This window comes from Aedes albopictus, chromosome 2 (genome assembly GCF_035046485.1).
Source record: "Aedes albopictus strain Foshan chromosome 2, AalbF5, whole genome shotgun sequence".
NCBI classification, from domain to species: domain Eukaryota; kingdom Metazoa; phylum Arthropoda; class Insecta; order Diptera; family Culicidae; genus Aedes; species Aedes albopictus.
Genome location: NC_085137.1, coordinates 100,514,367 through 100,533,035, shown reverse-complemented (window position 1 = coordinate 100,533,035; position 18,669 = coordinate 100,514,367). Strand labels below are relative to the sequence as shown.

The following is an 18,669-nucleotide window of genomic DNA, read 5'->3' as shown; positions in this document are numbered from 1 at the left end:
TTTTTTCCAAGAATATATTTTTGATTATTTTTGCTAGTTAGACTATTAAGATCATCTTCTTCTTCTTGGCGTAACGTCCCCACCTGAAGAAAGCCTGCTTCTCAGATTTGTGTCCTATGAGCACTTCCACAGTTATTAACTGAGAGCATTGCTGAAAATGTCATTTCGAGATATCTATATTCAATACCTACATCTCATTTATACGCTGAACCTGAAAATATGGTATTTGAAAAATTTGTGCGGCTAGACAACTACAAGAAAGTCACGGAAAAACCACTCATTTTAGAACATTTAAAGTAAATGTCACGGCTACCTTAGAAAAGTGCTAATTGATATTTACCATATTCTCAGGTTCAATTCAGCTTCTGAAATGTGATGTAGGTGGTTGAATTTAGATATGTCGAAATGACATTTTCAGCACTGACTGAAAGCTTTTTCTGCCAATGACCATTTTGCATGTGTATATCGAGTGGCAGACTCTATGTCCTAGGAAGTCTAGGCAATTTCGATTACGAAAAGATTCTGGATCGACCGGGGATCGAACTCACCACCTTCAGCATCGAAGAATATGATGGCTTTGATAAAAAAGCAAGGTGAACAATTATGCATTTGGAAGTAAATATTCTAAAGTTTCATTATTGAACCAATAGGTACACATTCGAGTTTATTGATTCAGAATATCATATAATGCCCGAGGATGGGATCATTCATTTGCAATCATTTACATTCACTTGCGAATAACTCGCTTCAGAAACTTCGTAGCAAAAACTAATGTATGGAGCAATTTTTTTTTAATTTTTTGTTTTACCTGAAACTTTGTTGAACAATTTACTAGCGTAGCGTCAATAATAAAGCCAACAGAAGGCATTTAACGCAACTCTCCACGGCGTGAATGTAATTTAATTCACCGCGTGGAGAGTTGCCTTCACAGTTCGTTCACGAGATTGGTATGGGTGTGCTTTTTGGCGAACAAGATGCAATTCATCTATACATAGTTTTTTGATAGAATGCTTCTGAACTGAGATAGTATCAAGTGAATGTAACTCTTTGCAAATGAATGATCCCATCCCTGAAATGCCTATGCCTATTTTCAATCTGTATCGCTATACTTTGAGTTTATCGAAAATCAGTGAATCTCAGAGCCAGCGATGAAATGTCATGAAGATGTCATTTGGTGATTGATCAATTTCATCCCTAGTAAAAATGTTATTCGACGGCATCATTATTTTTCAATAACTAACCAGTTTGATAGATTGTCGACGCTAACGGACGGGAATTCGCGCAGCAAATGATGGACATGAAAAATGTCTTGACATTTTATATGACATTTTCCATACCTGCTCAGCACCTACTAAGGTAAACGTACCAATAGTGATGCTATTAGCAGCTCTTTGTAGTAAAAAAAAATCTGAAAAAGGTTAGCGATAGCTTTTTATTTATACATTCTAGGAAAAATGTAAAAACCATTCTTTCAGTTTTTTTTCCAATGCAAGGTTCCTATAGTGGCGCAACCCATTAATTTTTTTTATCTGACTCACTACTATAGGAACACTACCACCGCTATAGGTACAAAGGAGCAACAAATTTTAAGAAAATAATTTATTCTAATAGGTTTTTCGACAATTCTTGAACACAAACCTGAATTAATATCATAATTAAGTAAAATGTATCTATTGAAAATGTCATTTGCGAGCTTTTTCGTAGAAATAGAGCTATATTTCCACTACCACCACTATTGGTACTACCGCCACTAAGGGAGCGTTTACCCTATAGGGTGTCCCAGAAAGTAGGGGTACATTTTTGCAGCTCTGTCATTTGGGAATGGATGCATAATAAGATGTCCCAAAATAGAAAAAGTGTCAAAAAGTTAACTTGCTCACCTTTAGAATGATAAATTAGGGTCTTAGAAGTTCCATTCACGAAAACTTAATCAAAAAGTATTTTGAGATTGTACGTATCGATTTTATGAAAAATTGACGATTTTTGGTATTTTTACCAAAAATATGCTAATATGAGATTAAAAATAAAAGAAAAAAAAAAGTCATCTATCTCAGTAAACCATAGTTCTGGGTCCCGCAACCAAGTTTGAAGGATGACCTAAATCAAAGTTTATTTCAAAGGTTAAAATATCAAAAAATCACGATTTTTACCAAAATTTTCAAAATTGCTCAGTTTATTAGGATTTTGAAATTTTTCTTGCGATTCGCAATTTCCTTATTTACAGCAAATTTTGTGTAGATTATTTCGGCCGAATACAGTTTTGAGCTATCTCCTTCATAAGTTGAGATATCGGTAAAATAGTGATAACACAATCAATGAAAAAATCGTGTTTTCTTACGTTAATCCATTTTGTTCACTAGTTTCCAATTCCATGACTACCATGCAACTAAAACAGCATACGACAAATGTTCGACATAATAGTACGTGCAAGTGTTCATTTTAGAAGAATTTCAAGAATTATTGGGTTGTATAAACAAACTTCATTTCTATACATATCCTGCCTTAATATATTAACATCAAATGCCAATTATTAAAATATGCATTTCAGACTTCGTTGGAATGCGGTAAAACATTTCCTAAAAGTACTTTTGAAGCTTCTGCACAACTTGCTATATTTTGCAATAACATCGCTTACTAAATTGTTTTCTACGCATGAAATTGAGCATGATATAAATTTCAAATAAATATATCCGTGTATTTCTACATGCGTATCTACACAACCCTTAGTTTGAATTGAAAACATATACTTTTGAACCTGAAAAATGAATTCAATCATTAAAATCGATATCTTTGAAAACTCAACATTCTAATAGTTGAAAACAATCATCTGAATATATATCGCAGCCTGCAGAAAACTAAAATATAATTTAAAAATAAAAATAAAAATTTAATAACATGTTAAAACATGTTTTAAAACTCGAATGTCTGTGGGCATGTCTTATCCAGAAATAGAAAAGGCGAATTTCTCCATTATCTCAAAATTATGGAATACCCTGTGCGTACGGAAGAACATATTTCTATAAAAAAAATCAATCAACCATCGAATATACCATACCATGAATTCGAAAAAAAATGTTTCGAATTTGAGTAAGTAGGGTAATTTTCCAATTGTTGCACACTCCATGTTATTCTTATGAGGTGTGCAACAATTGGCGAATTTTTAGCCGTGCAACAATTGGCAAATGACCCTAGTTTGTGCAGGAGTTTAAAAAAATATTCTTTCAATTAAAACATTCTGCATACAAAAACCCTTTTCAATGTATAAACTCTTTACAGTTATCAATGAAAATACTTTGAATAAAAATATAAAAATGGTTGTCTGTAAAGAAAATGCTTCCATTATCGCTATACAAAGTTGTGCCCATATTTTCTGGGACACCCTATATGACAGTCGTGTACCGCAAATCTTTGGTGAAATTCTTGAAGGTGGTTCTGGATGTTTATACGTCAATTTTTAGAAACTTTTGACTAAATTTCGAAAATGAATAGCACTGCGGGTGAAAACATAACAAAAATTACATGATTATTTGGAAGAAACAATAACTTTTTAAGAAGCGGAGTGGACCTGGTGTCGTCATGTCGAGGACATAAGATCGAATCCCACTCCCGATAAACTCGCAAAATGTGAGTTCTTCCTTCGGAAGGGAAGTAAAGCGTGGGTCCCGAGATGAACTAGCCTAGGGCTAAAAACCTCGTTAATACAGATAAAAAAAAAACTTTTTCAGAAACAATTTTCGAAAGCATTACTGCAGCCATTTCTGAAGACATAAGACATGTTTTGTGCAGAGCTATTTTGCGCCAGATCTAAATAGAGAACTTTAAAAGCTCCCGAAAAAATCCATGAGGAATTTCAAACACAATATTTCCTTGAAGTCATTATCAATAGTCTGCTATACATTTACGAGAAATGTACAAAACGTTTGCTAGAATAACTTCCGTGGAGTTTGTTCAATTTCTGTAAAAACATCTTCCAAAACCGGGTAAATTTGTCGTTTAGCTAAAAAGTCATCCAAGGCTTCTACCAAAATTCTTTGCAAATGTTTTCCAGGATTTTTTTCGGGAATTCATGAGCTTCACCGGTACTTTGTACGAATCCGTCTAATTTTTCTTTCTGAGATTAAATACCCCAAAAATTCTAGAAAACATGTTCGGAAAGTCAATGTACATAATGCGTGTAAACCATCGATAGAATCTAGAATCGACTAGAATCGACAAGATCATCTACCTACATATTTGACTAGATATTCGCCAGTAATTCAACTTCGTACCAATGGTTTCAAGTAATGAAAATGAGTAAAACAAATTACTAAATTTTCGTCAAAGCGTTGCTAAATTTCAGCAGAGTTGCTAATTTTCAGTACGAGTTCTTTCAGTAAATCGTACCGAAGGTCTGCACTTTGTTTTATTGAATGCTCTTATTATGGGCGTTGCGAGAGAAATTCTTGAATAAAAAAACAAAGGCAAAAGTTTAAGACATAAAGGTATTGTTAAATATTGTTCTAAAGTTTTGTTAGACATTTATGGAAAATCCGTCAAAAGCGGAAAAAGCCTCGGAGTCCACTCCAAACGAGGAAATTTTTTCGTCAAACGGAAAATTCTCCACTGGACCAGTGAGTGTTGTGTGCTGTCCGTTGTCTTATGTTAGTAATGTGCACAGACTGAACATTACTGTGACCGAAGACGGAGTAATTGTCTTTTAAAAAGTTTTTTGAAAAAAAAAACCTGGAAGTACTAACATGCAACTCAGCATGGTATGTTTTCCAAAAACAAAAACGCAGTTCTGCCACTCAAATATTATTAAAACATTTATGTAGGCTGCCTTACTATTTTCACTTCATTCACAACCTATTTTTGCAGTGCAAGGAAACTACAAAGCGTGTGATTTGCTGAATTTTTACAGTTGAGTTTGACACATAAACCTAAAAAAACAACTACCAAAAAGCGAAAATCATAAACAGCGCCGCATCACTACTACAGCGCCACTACGGAATACCTTCAAACATCATCCGTTCGGTGTCGAATCCGTAGGCCGAATGGTACGACGTGGTAGGCTCCACGAACCTAAAGGCACCACCTCCACCGCCGACGCCGCACAGCGGTGAAGGATCACCGGATCCATTCTCGAACACCGTTTCCGAGGGCTGTCGGGAATCGGCCTTAATTCTAACAAAGTCAACATCCTCATCGGCATCTTCATCGCCGTCGTCCGTTCGACGCAGAAACAAATCCGGGCTGGGTTGGTAAGTCGATACGTTCGCTAGGTTATGAGGCCGTCGTCGAGGACTCCCGCTTGAATGGGACAGTTCGATTGTACTTTTCTCTAAGGTTTCGATGTTTTTCGAAATACCAAAGTTCGCTTTCGTCTTCGATACGATCCCTTGGTTGAGCAGCTGGGCAAGTTCGAGATTCAAGGGGGTTCCACAGCCATCTTCCGGTTCGTAGTCATCTTCGTCATCCTCGGCTAGGGACGAAATTCTTTGATACGGGAAGTTTTCGTCAACTTCTTCGTAATCGAAAACCTCGTATTCTTCGGACGGTGGAGACGAAGATTTATCGATCTCCTGGCCGTTGTTGGATGAAACCGAGTTACTCATGACTTCGTCTCAACAGGCGTTGCGCTATCGTCGTCGTCGTCGTCAAAGTCTTCGTTGTCGTAATAGAGCCATACAATTTGTTTGTGCGTAACGTTCTCTCACCGGCAGGCAGGCAGGCAGGGCAGCAGTTAACAGTCAAAAGGCACTTTGGGCAGAGGGAACCGACACTCTATCATAACTAAACGCGCGCGTAAAGTACCGCCACGACGACGACGCTGTGAGCCATCATTAGTAGTTAGCAGGGCTATAATTTACGATGTACCTACTGATGGTTGCCGCCGCCACAGTAACCCCCGATCGGCGCCGTCAAGTGGTTGGGGCGTTTAGATTTCATCATCACTCCCGCGCGACGTCGACGCGTAGCACTTTTCTCTCTCCGTGGTCTTCATCGAGTACGAGGCACTCTACTACTGGGTACACTGGTATATGAAAGTAATTTGCATACAGCCTGCGCAGATCTTCCTCGAAGGGGGATGGCGCAGTCAAAAGCGCAGTAGCAATTTCACACCTGTTGGGCTACAATTCAAACTGGAGCAAATGTGAGCGGCAAAAAAACTTTGAGTTCCAATAGATGCACGCATACTGTACTGTTTCGAGTTTCGAACATGCCAGGTTGAGCAGAAACTTGGATCACTTTGGTTGAGAAACTTTTTTTTTTTGATTTCTGATTTGATGTAATGCCACAATTTCGATAAAAAAAATACTAAATATAGAAATTAAAAAAAGGGAAAAAACAAAACATTATTGTTAAAGTAGATACATTGTCTTCCTTGTGCATACATTTGAATTCTGAATATAGAATTTGAAATTCTGTTTAGTATATTTTGTTGTGTTTAACCGTTATGTGTCCGACAAACTTTTTGCTTTTTTCTACACCATGCTTTTTAAATGGGCGCTGGGTACCCTGTCGGCCACATAAGGGTTAAATACAAAATTCGAGTAATAAGTAGTTATCCTATACTATAGTAAACAGTTCAGAATATTATTCAAAAGTTTTTCAAAATAAATTTCCCAAAGAGTCATAACTACATAAATTGAGATAGAAGTAAAGTTATGTGATCCATGAAATTACATATCATGACCAGTAAATTTACGCTTTGGAACATGATCGTACACAGCAGATTTTGGAACTCTAAAACTACACTAGTTTACAGCATTTTTGAACTCGGTAAGCTGATGATCATTTTTGGTGTAGAATCATGCCCTGAGTTCGAAAACGCGAAGGAAAAAAAATACAGTAGAGCGGAATTTTTTTCGACTTTCCATACAAGTTTGATGATTTGAAATCGATTTTTGTTCTATTTTAAAGCAACGTCGCTCACTTTACACATCTCATTCTCCTTAATCAATGCTCCGATTGAGCTGATTTTTTTACTGTAACTTGCCTACATATGATATGTCAAATGAAAGTTGAGAAAGAATTTTTAGATTGTTTTTTTCTTATTGAAAAAAATACATTTCTTCATATATTTTTAGAAATTTGGCTAAAATTTAAGGAGATCGTCCCTAAAGCTCGCCAATATCTTGAATTTCATCAATCTGACGCAAAACCTGCATTCAGATGATCGAACGGTATTGTATTTAGCTTTTAATTTATGGAAAAAGATTTGAAATTGGTTGAACAAAACGCAAGATATTTGAAATTTGATAAATTTCATATTTTTAAAAGTTGTAAAACTCAATATTGAGCTAAAACTCAAAAACTGCTCTACTTAAAATTTTTTGAAGCACGGTTCCGAAATCAGTGCTAAATTATACTTCAAAAATTTTCGTTTCGACTTTCGTTTTATTTTGTAAACTTGTGCTATTGATCTACAGTATTCATCTTGAAGTTATTGTGTTATATAAAATAAATTACCAAAAATTCTCACAAGAACTCTTTGTAACATTTTGCATTTTAAGAAGGTCTTGCATAAGTTTTTAGAAAAATGGCTTAGAAAATGGCTAGGTAAACGCTTTTAAGTACAAGATCGCCACATCAGTTTTTTTTTCACATTTATTGCGGTTATTTTAACAGGGTGGCTACTCGTTTACAAAAATAAAATTCCTTGTTTTTCCAGGTTTCTTGAAAATAATTCCGGAAGCAAATTCTCATATTCATTAATTGAGCAGAGTTCAAAATTTGAACTTGAATACAGAAAGAAGAGAAACTGGAGCTAAACCAAATTACTAGAAGAATTTCAAATAGAATTAAAAAAACCTTCGAATAAATCTTAAGTTGAATTTTTTGGATATAATTTATTTTTGGGCAAAATTAAGGATATAGACTGTTTCAGAAATTATAAATACACTAACGAATCACTACCATTTCAATTTGAGCACAATATCCAAAAAAGTTTCTTCTTGCTCTTATAGTAAACATGCTAACGAAGCAAATAATACCAATTATGTTGATGTTTCTGGTAAAAGTTAAAAAATAGGGCTCTGTAAACTAGATGATTAAAATTTGAAGTTGCACAAAGTGGTAAGAAAATGTAGCATAGTAGAAATAAAAAAATCTCACAAATAAAATATTGAATTTCCAAACACAATACAAATTGCTGTATCGATAATAAAAGATATTTCTCGATCGGTAAGAGTCATTTTTACTGGAATATTTGATCAAGAACCACCATTACGGACCTTCTCAATACATTTTTTTTTGTTTCAAATTTCTCAACAAGACCAGCAGCAACACACGTTAAGCAAACGAATATCTTAATTACTGCTTATTGCATTCGTTTTTATGGTATGACAAGCTTTGCCATCTGAAGGATCGAATGAGCTGAAAAAATAAGTTTGTTTAGATTAAATACGTTTAGGAAAGCTAAGAAACTGTGTGGTAGTTCTTATGTTCCGTAGAAAACCCTAAAAAAAATAAAAATATTGATCTGCGAAAAAATGTTGTGGAAATGCCTTTATCGATTTTTCCCATATTTTGATCAAGGCAATCCTTAGACAACTTGTTGAGAAAGCGAATGTGATAAAAATTTAGACATTTTTGTGGTATTTAGTGATAAATAATGTTGAAATCATTAAAAAACACCTTTGTGCAAATGTAAATTTGAAAAATTAAGTTATTTGTTAGAAAACTCGACTGTTCTTTAAAATATCAAGACAATTGAAAGGAAATATAAAAATATGCAGTAAAATATGCTATACTCTGAAAGAAGTTGGCAGAAATCATTAGAACAGTTCATATAATTTAATAAACAAAGTGTATTTATAATTTCTGAAACAGTCTATAGTATACAATTTTCACCAATTTATTTTCGAATTTTAAGGGAATTTATGAAGACTTGAGACGAAATCCTATATGGAATTTTAGATAGAAAACCTTCAAAAATATTTAGATATTTATATCCAAATTCTCAAAATTTTCTAAGCAATAGTTGTCATATATTGTCGAAAAAGCTTGAAATTTTTCCATAGCATTTCTTGTCAAATTTGAGAGGCATTCAAAAACATATTTCTGAAGTTCTTCAAAGGGTTTTTTTTGTGCAGTTCTAAGATGTAACTAACGATTCCTCAAGCATTTTTTTTTTTCCAAGAACTCAGGCACAGTTTTCCAAACTTTGGTATATTGTATCAAAAACGGTTCTAAAAATATAATATATTAAATTTAATAAGTTCTACACATGCTCTACCACAAATTCCCTAAAACAATAATATCAATTATTTTTTCTGAAAGTTACCCTTAGAACTTCAAACATTCGGCAAGGCATTGTTTCAGGAATTTCCATGGAAAAATATTCAAAATCTCCTACACAAATTTGTTGAAGTAAACATTAAAAAAAATCTTCACGGATTCCATTGAGAGTTAGACTATGAGCTCTACCTTGAGCTCTACTAAAAAGTGTAGTCAGTGAATGTTTTAGTAACATAATTGCACATTTTTAAGAATATTTCAATGGGATTGGCTAAGAAAACTGCGTGTGAATTGATGAATTTATGAAGTTATTTATAGAAATAGCTTTTGCAGAATTTGAAAAAATATAATCGTTTCCAGAAGAAATCCATGTACCTTAAGAGACCTGGGACAAATTGTTTTTTTTTTAAATTTTGTAAAAAAAGGTTTCTCAATTTTCTACAAAAGTTCACCTTTTTTTCTGAGAAATACTCATTATTTTCAGATTTTTTGATTTTTTTTACCTAAAATCAATTTCAAATGGATTTTTTAATATCACCTTTTGACAGCAAAATCAGTCGCAACAGGATCCCAGAAAATTCATCATAATTCTCATGACGACTCACGGCATTCTCTATGGGTTCCAAGGAAATCCTCACTACGATTCTGAGATTGTCAGTATTCTGATAAAATCCATGACGGAGATTTGTTTTGCAGGATTATTATGAAATCTTCAGCATGATTCTGAAGAAATCTATCCAATAAACAGAATTTTAAAGCAATTAACTGCAGGGATCTGTTGGAATACACAGAAGGTTTCTAACGGAATCCTATGATGCATTCTGGAACATCTGTGTGCAGCATTTTGATAAAACCTTTCTGCAGAATTCTCTCAGAATCCATAGCAGTATTCTGAAGGAATCCATTGCCAATTTTTTAAAGGAATTCAGACGTTAGTATTCTGTTAGTATACATTAGACTGGGTCGGAACAAAGCTTTTCGGCATATCCTACGCTACACTTCTACGTTATAAGTTAGAAAAAAAATCAACTTATTAGTAAAATTCAAAAAAAGTACGTTTTCGTATACTAAATTCCATACAAATTTCAATCGCAATGCAGAATACGGGGACGCAACCAATCGCTTCCATATTTTGCACAGTTGTTTTGGACGCTAATATAGATTTAAAAAGCTTTGTTCCGGGTTGATGCGATCTAATTTTAACTTTCCCCATGTGTACAACGTTGACCCACTGTAGTATACATTGTAAGATTATGATGAAGTAATCTACAGGGTTGTACAATTGCAGGCTGGTAAATGCCTAGCGATACTTTCTGTGGACCTCACTTTAAATGACAAACAGCGACCATCAACACGAATACGAACGACAAAACAAATCAAACTAACACTCGTTCAAGGCCGTATCAACAACATCCAATAGCAGCGATCGTCTACTTTTGATGAAAGACATGATGATCACCATGTGTTGATGAACTAGCCATCTGCGCTAAAAATCACCCTAATAAAGAAGAAAAAAAAAACGATGATACACTATCCGGATCAAATTTAGCAGAGTGTCATAATTTCTGCGTCGGAGCGACGGTAACATGCATTGGACTGCTAATGAGATTAAAAAGAAAAGAAAAACGTGGTTGGAGTAACCATCGTGTCCATGCGTTCTGAGTTGCCATCGTATCAATGCAACCTGTTTGTTAGCAGCATAGAGACGGGCGGCTATAGCGTTGATGCAGGAAAAAAGGAAAATGTATACGTCGAGGCCTTTTTGTGTTAAGATGATGATTGTGCACTAGACTAATCATCTACTCTACATGATTTTAAAGGGATCCTCAGTATGATTTTAGAAACATTAGGTTAGCTGAATCTTCTGCGTAATTCTGACGTAAATCTGTTGATGATTAACCTGGGCTTGTTAGCATAATTCTGTTGTTATCTGAAGATATTATCAACAGCTTTTGGCGGCATTGACAGCATGATTCTGACCTATGCTATTCTGCCAGAAACTATTTCGCTAAAGAAAGCGAAAAGTTGAAAATCGTGAATTGAATTTGCCGAAACATTATTTGAATCAAGTGCAATTGATTTGGATGTGAAATTGCAGACATCAAGGCTGACAAACAAGATAAGGAGAAGTGACCGACTAGCAATGGAGCGATTATTCAAAAACTGTATCGGAGTGCGTTGTCTTCTCACTGTTTGTCTGGAACGTTGGAAATAGGTGAGATTGTTCATTGCTGGCAATGTATTTTAAATATCGAAAGATGTTATTTATAATTCAGGAAACTGCTGCCGGGAAAGGGATCGCTACATTTTTTGTCTTCTCATTACAGAGGGCGAGTAATGACGCTTAAACCTAGGCTTTCGAGCAAGGACATTAGGCCGAAATTCCCAAGACAACGGGCTTCTGTGGAGTGACATTAACTTTCTTAGCAACGTCACTTCCAATGATTTTTTTTACATCCATAATACAACGGATCGGATGACGAGATATCACTGTTCAATGGTTTTGTTCAATTGTATTCAATAAACAGTACGCCTGGCCACTTCAATGCTTGTAAAACATCTTCGATGCGTTACAAATCTTGATAATGACAAGAAAAATGATAGAAATAGTCGATTCTATCATTTTCCAGGATTCTTTCAAGTGATGGATGTGTAAGTGTAGACTAGACTAGACTAGACTAGACTAGAATGCTCTGTAGTATGCTGCCAAACTCCTTCCTAGGATTGAGACGGAATCCCTCGAGGGACCCTTACAGAGTTCAATGCAAAATTCTAAAGCATTTTTTTCTGCATTATTTTAACATAATTCTCTGCAGGATTGTGACGGAATTCACTGTAACTTTCTGAAGGAATCCAGATTTTTGACAGAATTTTCTACAGTTCTGTAGATCGTGAAGGTAATTTTAATCTTTTCTTGACGATTGTTAGAACGATAAGTGTAAGTTATGTATTGTCTCATGCCGCGTCTCGTGTGTGTTGTCTACCGGGTTCTAATCTGCAAAATTCTAGGAAATTTTTCGCAGCGTTAAATTGCAATCCTCTGCATGATTCAAACAGTTCCTTACAGTATTCTGGCGGAATCTACTACAGGATTGCAATGGAGTAATCTGGAGTGAACTTTTCAGAGCATTCTGACGTCTAACGTCTACACCATACTGAAGGAAGCCGTAGCCGTGTATTCTGGTCATATTAAATATAGGATTTTGACAAAATCCTTTGTATATTCTATTGAAATCCTGTGCATGATTGAAACGGAATCATCGGCAGTGTCCTAATGGAACCCTCTACATAATTTTGTCTGAATTCTATGCAGCTTATTGACGTAATCCTCTGCAGTGTTTTGACGGAATCTTTTGCAGGATTCTGTTGAAACTATCAGTTGGATCTGACGGAATCCTCTGTAGAATTCAGATCGAATTCTCTGTAAGGTTCTGAAGGCATTTTATGCAGGTTTTTAGTGGTTGTCTGAATGATTCTAATGTAATTTTTTGCAAGGTTCTAACAAAATCCTTTTCATGACTCCTACGGAATCCTGTGCAGCATTGCAACGTAATCCTTATGTCTATTGCATGATTGATTCCTACGGAATCCTCTGCAGTATTTCGACGGAACCCTCTGCAGCATTCTGTCGAAATTGTCTAAGGCATTCTGACGGATACAAATGCACTACTTAATTGAGGCTACTGCATTAATCTCAAATTGAAGGCACACTTGCTCTATATAAGTGCCAGGCTCAAATTCGAAACATAACAGTGCGTTAATTCCATATTACTTCTTAGAAAATGCAACTGATCAAGACTGTGGTAACTCAAACGAAACTAGAAAAACTCTGGAAATTTTTCGCTAAGTAACATCATATGGCAAAGGTAAATTGAAACACGTAAGAGTAAAAGAAACATCTTAGAAGAATACGAACAAAACAGTAAAACAAAACAGACAAAAAATAAATGCCTATATCTGGCAGTGCACTTGGCTAGATGCTATTACCAGATGTCTTGATTGATGAAACGAATCCCCAAAACTTTGTGGCTGGGGAAGAATCCACGGGAAGAAAACTGCACACACAATGGAAATAAAAATGAAAAACAAAACAAGAAGCATCAACAAATAATTAGATAATGGGAACCATCCGCGGGGTCTCCTCTATGTTCATTGCTCACATCATCGCCCACCCCGCGCCATACGTACGTGAGTTTTTCGGGGAATGAAAGTAAAATTTTGTTTTGGTGGTTAAGCTCTCCTCCATCATCATCAGCAACCATCATATGCAACGCGATGCGATGAGGGGGATCGCATTATGCGCGCACACGGTTGTATTGCAAAATTGTTGGTAAACAAAAGTGTGATTTGGTCATTATGCACAGGAGGTTAGCTAAGAGGAATCGAATCGAATCGAATTGGTTGTTGTTTATGAAATTAAGCAGGATAATTATGAGCCAAAATTGCAGTCGAATGTTGTGTGTAATTGATCACTTTTAGACTAATATTAGCAAAGCATCGACCATTTTCGAGAGTTTAGGAAGTTTGATAGAAATGACAACAAATAACAGAGACACGAACCAGCCAAGGGTTGAAAGTATAGAGACAAATCAGTCAAACAAACAAATAAATAACATGTTGTAAACTAACTAGTATGACAGTTTATTCATTATTTTAAAATTATAGGACGTTTCAAAACATTTTTTCAATAAACTTCGTTGCAGAGCTCAAAAAATTATTAAACATAAAAGGTTTTATAATTTAGTTATGCAGTTAGTTAAAAAAATGAAACTATCAAGACCTCGGGATTTGAAATAAGAGCAATTTAAAACATGTTTGCAAGGAGATGAACCAGCTACGGGCTGAAAATCTCCTTAATAATCCTAATAACAATAAGTTTGCAAATCGGTAAAACATACCCCAAGGTATGTAACGCCTCAATCAAATGCATTAATTGATATATCATTAAAAACAACAAACACTTTTGTGATGAACTCGTCCAGGACGAGAGGATGTTGTTAATAAAGATATAATAATAATAATAATAATAATAAACAAAATTTAACGTGACGCAATACTATCTCGTTAATAAAGCCCATCCGAATAATTGAAATTTGAGTATTTTTTTTATTTAGATTAGTAATCTATTAATTACTAGGTTAGTGAACAATAGCAGCAAGCAATACTCAACTGGTTACGAAGTATTCCATATTGGCAATCGTTTGATACATTTTTGTATCGATCAGATTAACACTTTCCATTTTGAAGATTCCTATGTTTGCTGTACCAACGAGGTACATCAAGTCACTTTTCACATTTTCAAGCAGTACATAGCTATACTTGCATCACTTTTTTCGAACCAAACAGTCCTTCGTAAAAGTTCTCGTTAGAACACAAACACATCAACAGTCTTTCCAAAACACATTGATTCTGTCTTTCCAGAACTTCACAAAAAGTCCAACAGATCATAACACCTTAAACCGAATCGAATCGAATCATCATCATAAAAAAAAATCAAAACAAACAACGCGAAAAGAAATAAACTCTCGAATCGTCCGACGACGACGACCACAACAACATAAACCGACCGCCAACTCAAGCTGGCAACGCGAGACTGAAAGTTGGCCAATCTTCATCAGAGTGAATCGGCCAACCACTTGGCGGTCGGGAGCATGAAAGCATTGCCCTGAGTGAGTCGGTTAGGTACCTAGTAAGCAACCAGCCAGGCCAGCACCAGAAGACGGACGGAAGTTCCTCTTTGACTGGCGGAACGATCATAAGCAAAGCATACTGGCTGATGCTCATCTCCTCAAGAAGTGATCAAGTGAGAGAAACGAGAGAGACCAGAGAGTTCGGTGCTGAAGTCGTGCTTTGATGCAGAGGAAAATTATGCTGCCAAGGTGTTGATCTAATGCATTAGGTTGAGAGATTTATTGCAGATTTTTCCAAGGTGAGAGCACTTGAGAAGCTTTTACACGCTTTGCGCCTTTTCAAGAACTTAAGAGTGTGAGAAGTGATGCCAAATTGGGGTTCAGATAACTGAACGATCAACTCATAAACATGATAAACCAAATATTTGAAATAAAAAAAAAAATACTTTCATATTCACGAAGCTTTTTCATTTTAAAATACTGCATTGATAACAAACATAATGTAGAACACATCGAATGAAACGTAACATATGATGTTACCAATCGCTTATTATTGAACACCTCAAAACTCGCCAATTGTTACACACTCCATGCTTTTCTTATGAGGTGTGCAACAATTGGTGATTTACCCTACATGTTCAAAAGTGTAATATTACAGAAATTTACATGACATGAGATGTGAATTTCATGATATATCAACTAAATTTCTATTGCATGTCATGTAATTTAGAATAGAAGAGAGTGATTACGTAACACATAACATAAATTTACATGCCATATCATGCAATATCTCTTGACTGGAAGTTTATATGACATGTAATGCATGCATAATGCAAATAACGCAAAGTTGCATGTTATTTGACACCACCTAATTTCAAGTGGCTTGAAAATTTCATGATCAAGTTATGGCCATCATACGTCTTAGAAATTTACATGTTTTGTTTCAAACAGTCATTGTAGTATTCTAAAAAAATGTGGATATGTTTCAAAATTATATGAAAATCCACAATCAATAGTTTATAAGAATGTCTTTCATAACAGTTGGGTTTAAGATTATTTTGAATAGTTGTTCATACAAACACAACGCTAAGGATCAACTGATGTTGTAACAGTTCTTCCATCCATATTTTAACCACCCAAGGTTCGACAATTCACAACACCTCAAAAGCTGCACAATTGTAATCAAAACACAATCAAAAAGCCCTTCCCCATCAAACAGTTGTAACCAAGGTCGTCGATACTCCGCTCTCCCATGGCCGAAATATGAATCGCCTAGCCGGTCTACCGAAACCATTCCGAAAATCGTTAGAACCACATCAGAGCAAAACCGTTTTACGGTTTTACATTTACATTTACACCGCACCATCCGTCAATGCTAATATTAATTATAATTGTAACAATCAGAGCGACTCGGAATATCTCCCACGCTTTTTCACACTTTTTGAATAGCCCTGGGCGGGCGCGGTAGCAGCGCAGCGGTCGCTTCTTCATCACTCACTCAGCTGTCAATTTTGGGCGGATCACACGGACCTGCATTTGAAAGCCCATAAAAAACAACTTGGGAGTTCGAAAAACAAGTTGTGCAATCAATAGTTGAATAGCTTTACCTAAACGCAGGTTGGTAGGTACGTAGCGCAAATTTCTCACATCTATTTGCTGGAAATTTTACCCTAGTTTAACTACTATCGTCGATGTGGCAAACTAAATGCAATGCAGGGTATTGTTTTTTTGGGGTACGTGCCAGCTACCGACTTGTGTCGGCGGCGGAGGTGTAGTGGCTGAACTTGGAAGGATGAAAGTTTTACAATTCATTGAGGCTTGAGCATCTTTCGTCTGCGCACACTGGGAGTCAACGTGGACAAAAATCGAATGTGATTGTTCAACTCAGAACTTATTGCTTGGTATCATGAGTAAATTGAATGGTGAAAGAAGTGCTACGATGAACACCTGACTCAAGAGACACAGAAGCAAGGTTGGAAAATGTCATGAAAAGTCATGGAAAAAATGTCATGACATTTTTCAGTTCCACTATTTCCGGAGCATGAACCTTCAATAATACTGTTTAGTTAGGCCGGAACAAATCTAATTTTCTTCTTTTGCCACTTTACTCGTTAATTCGTCAAGGGGGGGGGGCGAGGTGGAGGGATGATAAATAATAAATGTACTTGATGTAAAATTACCCAAACAATTAGGCAAACTCGGATTTTCTGGACGACTCCAATTTCACTTTGAAATTTTTAAATTTCTTAAATAATTTATTTGTATCCCCCCCCCCCTTCAAAATGTCGAATTCCGACGAAAATTGACAAATAACTAAATGTTTACAAAATAAAATGAAAGTCGTAAACTTCTATCAACGACCAAAATTTTTGATGCATATTTAATGCGTGCTGATTTCGAGATCGTGCTGGTTATTGCTGGTGAAGAAGGTTAATTTAGAAAATCTTACACATATTGTTTCAGAAATTAATCCATGAATTTCTCCAAAAACCGCGTGATGATTCTTTCATAAATTCTTTGGAAGATTCCTTCAGAAATTTATCAAAGGATGTATTTGGAGAACAATGCATAGATATCTTCAGACATTACTTCATGGATTCCTGTAAAAATCCATCATAAATTTCCAAAGCATCAATTCAGCCAAGAATGACCTTTAAAATTTCTGCTTGGGTTCCTTCCAGAATTACTCCTTGGATTCCATTAGAAAATCGAAAGAAAATCCACTCAGAAAGTCTTTTACGGATTCCTTTTGCAAGTTTTTTTAACATCTGCCATGGATGTCTTCAAAATTGCTAGAGTTTCATTTAGAATTACCAAAAATTTCTCCAAGAGCTCCTCTAGAAAACCATCCAAGGGATTCCGTCATCAATTCTTTCAAAATTCCGTACAAAAATTCTTTCAGAAAATCATCCTCGGAGTTCTTCAGAAATGCTTTCAGCGATTCCTTCAGAAAATCAAAAGTCCAGAATTCCTCAAGAAATTTCTTCACGGATTTTTATAGAAAATCTTCTACATGCTCCTTTAGGAATTCTTCCAAAGTTGTCTTCAGAATTTCCTAAAGAATTTTTAAAAATTCTCTATGAGATATCTTAATATCAATGTTGTCCAAGAATTCTATCATGAAATCTTATATGGATTGCTTTTAAAATTGCTCCATGGTTTTCTTTTTCCATAAGGTTCCCTTCAGAAAATTCGTTGAAAATTACACCAGAAACTTATCCAGGAATTCTTTTATGTCGATTCGCAACTCCACGCAATTTCAGATATTCTTTTATGGACTCGTTTAGGAAACCCTTCCAAGAATTCCTTCACAAATTTCTACAGGGATTACTTTATAAATTCTTTCAAAAATTCTTTCGTAAATTCTGTGGAAGCGGTTTCTTAAAAAAAAATATTCCAGAGATTCGTTCAGAAAATCGTTCAGGTGTTTCTTCAGAAAATCCACCGGAGATTTGTTTAGGAATTGCTCTAAGAATTCCATTGAAAATTATCGCCCGGATGTGTCCAGGAACTTCTACAGGGATTCATCCCGAAAATCCTGCAGGAATTTCTCCAGAGATTCCTTCAGGAATTCCTCCAGGTATTTCTCCATGTACTTCCCCGTGATTAGTGTCGGCATTTACTTACTAACTCTAAGAGCTTACCCGCGGATTGTTTGAGGAATTTATTCAGAAATCATTCCTAAAAATTTCAGCAGGGATTCCTTTAGAAATATCTCGAGTTTTTTTAAAGGAGCTTTACAGAAGCTAGGCTTTTTTCCAAGTATTCCTAGTATTCAAAGTTCAGAATTCATTTGGAAATTTCTCTACTTCATCTT

At 35.5% G+C, this 18,669-nt stretch overlaps 1 protein-coding gene across 8 annotated transcripts in view; it reads right to left on the bottom strand.

Moving 5' to 3' along the window:
• LOC109419762 (trafficking kinesin-binding protein milt) overlaps positions 1-18,669 on the bottom strand; it is a 278,035-nt gene that overhangs the window by 91,097 nt on the left and 168,269 nt on the right. The window contains exon 1 of one of the 8 annotated variants that reach the window (XM_062850141.1): positions 4,994-6,143. The exons of the other annotated variants lie outside the window; for them this stretch is intronic. Within the exon in view, the coding sequence (XP_062706125.1) occupies positions 4,994-5,594 (601 nt within the window). The 5' untranslated portion in view covers positions 5,595-6,143. Of the gene's footprint in view, positions 1-4,993; positions 6,144-18,669 lie in introns of those variants that run through there. 8 annotated transcript variants of the gene reach the window in all.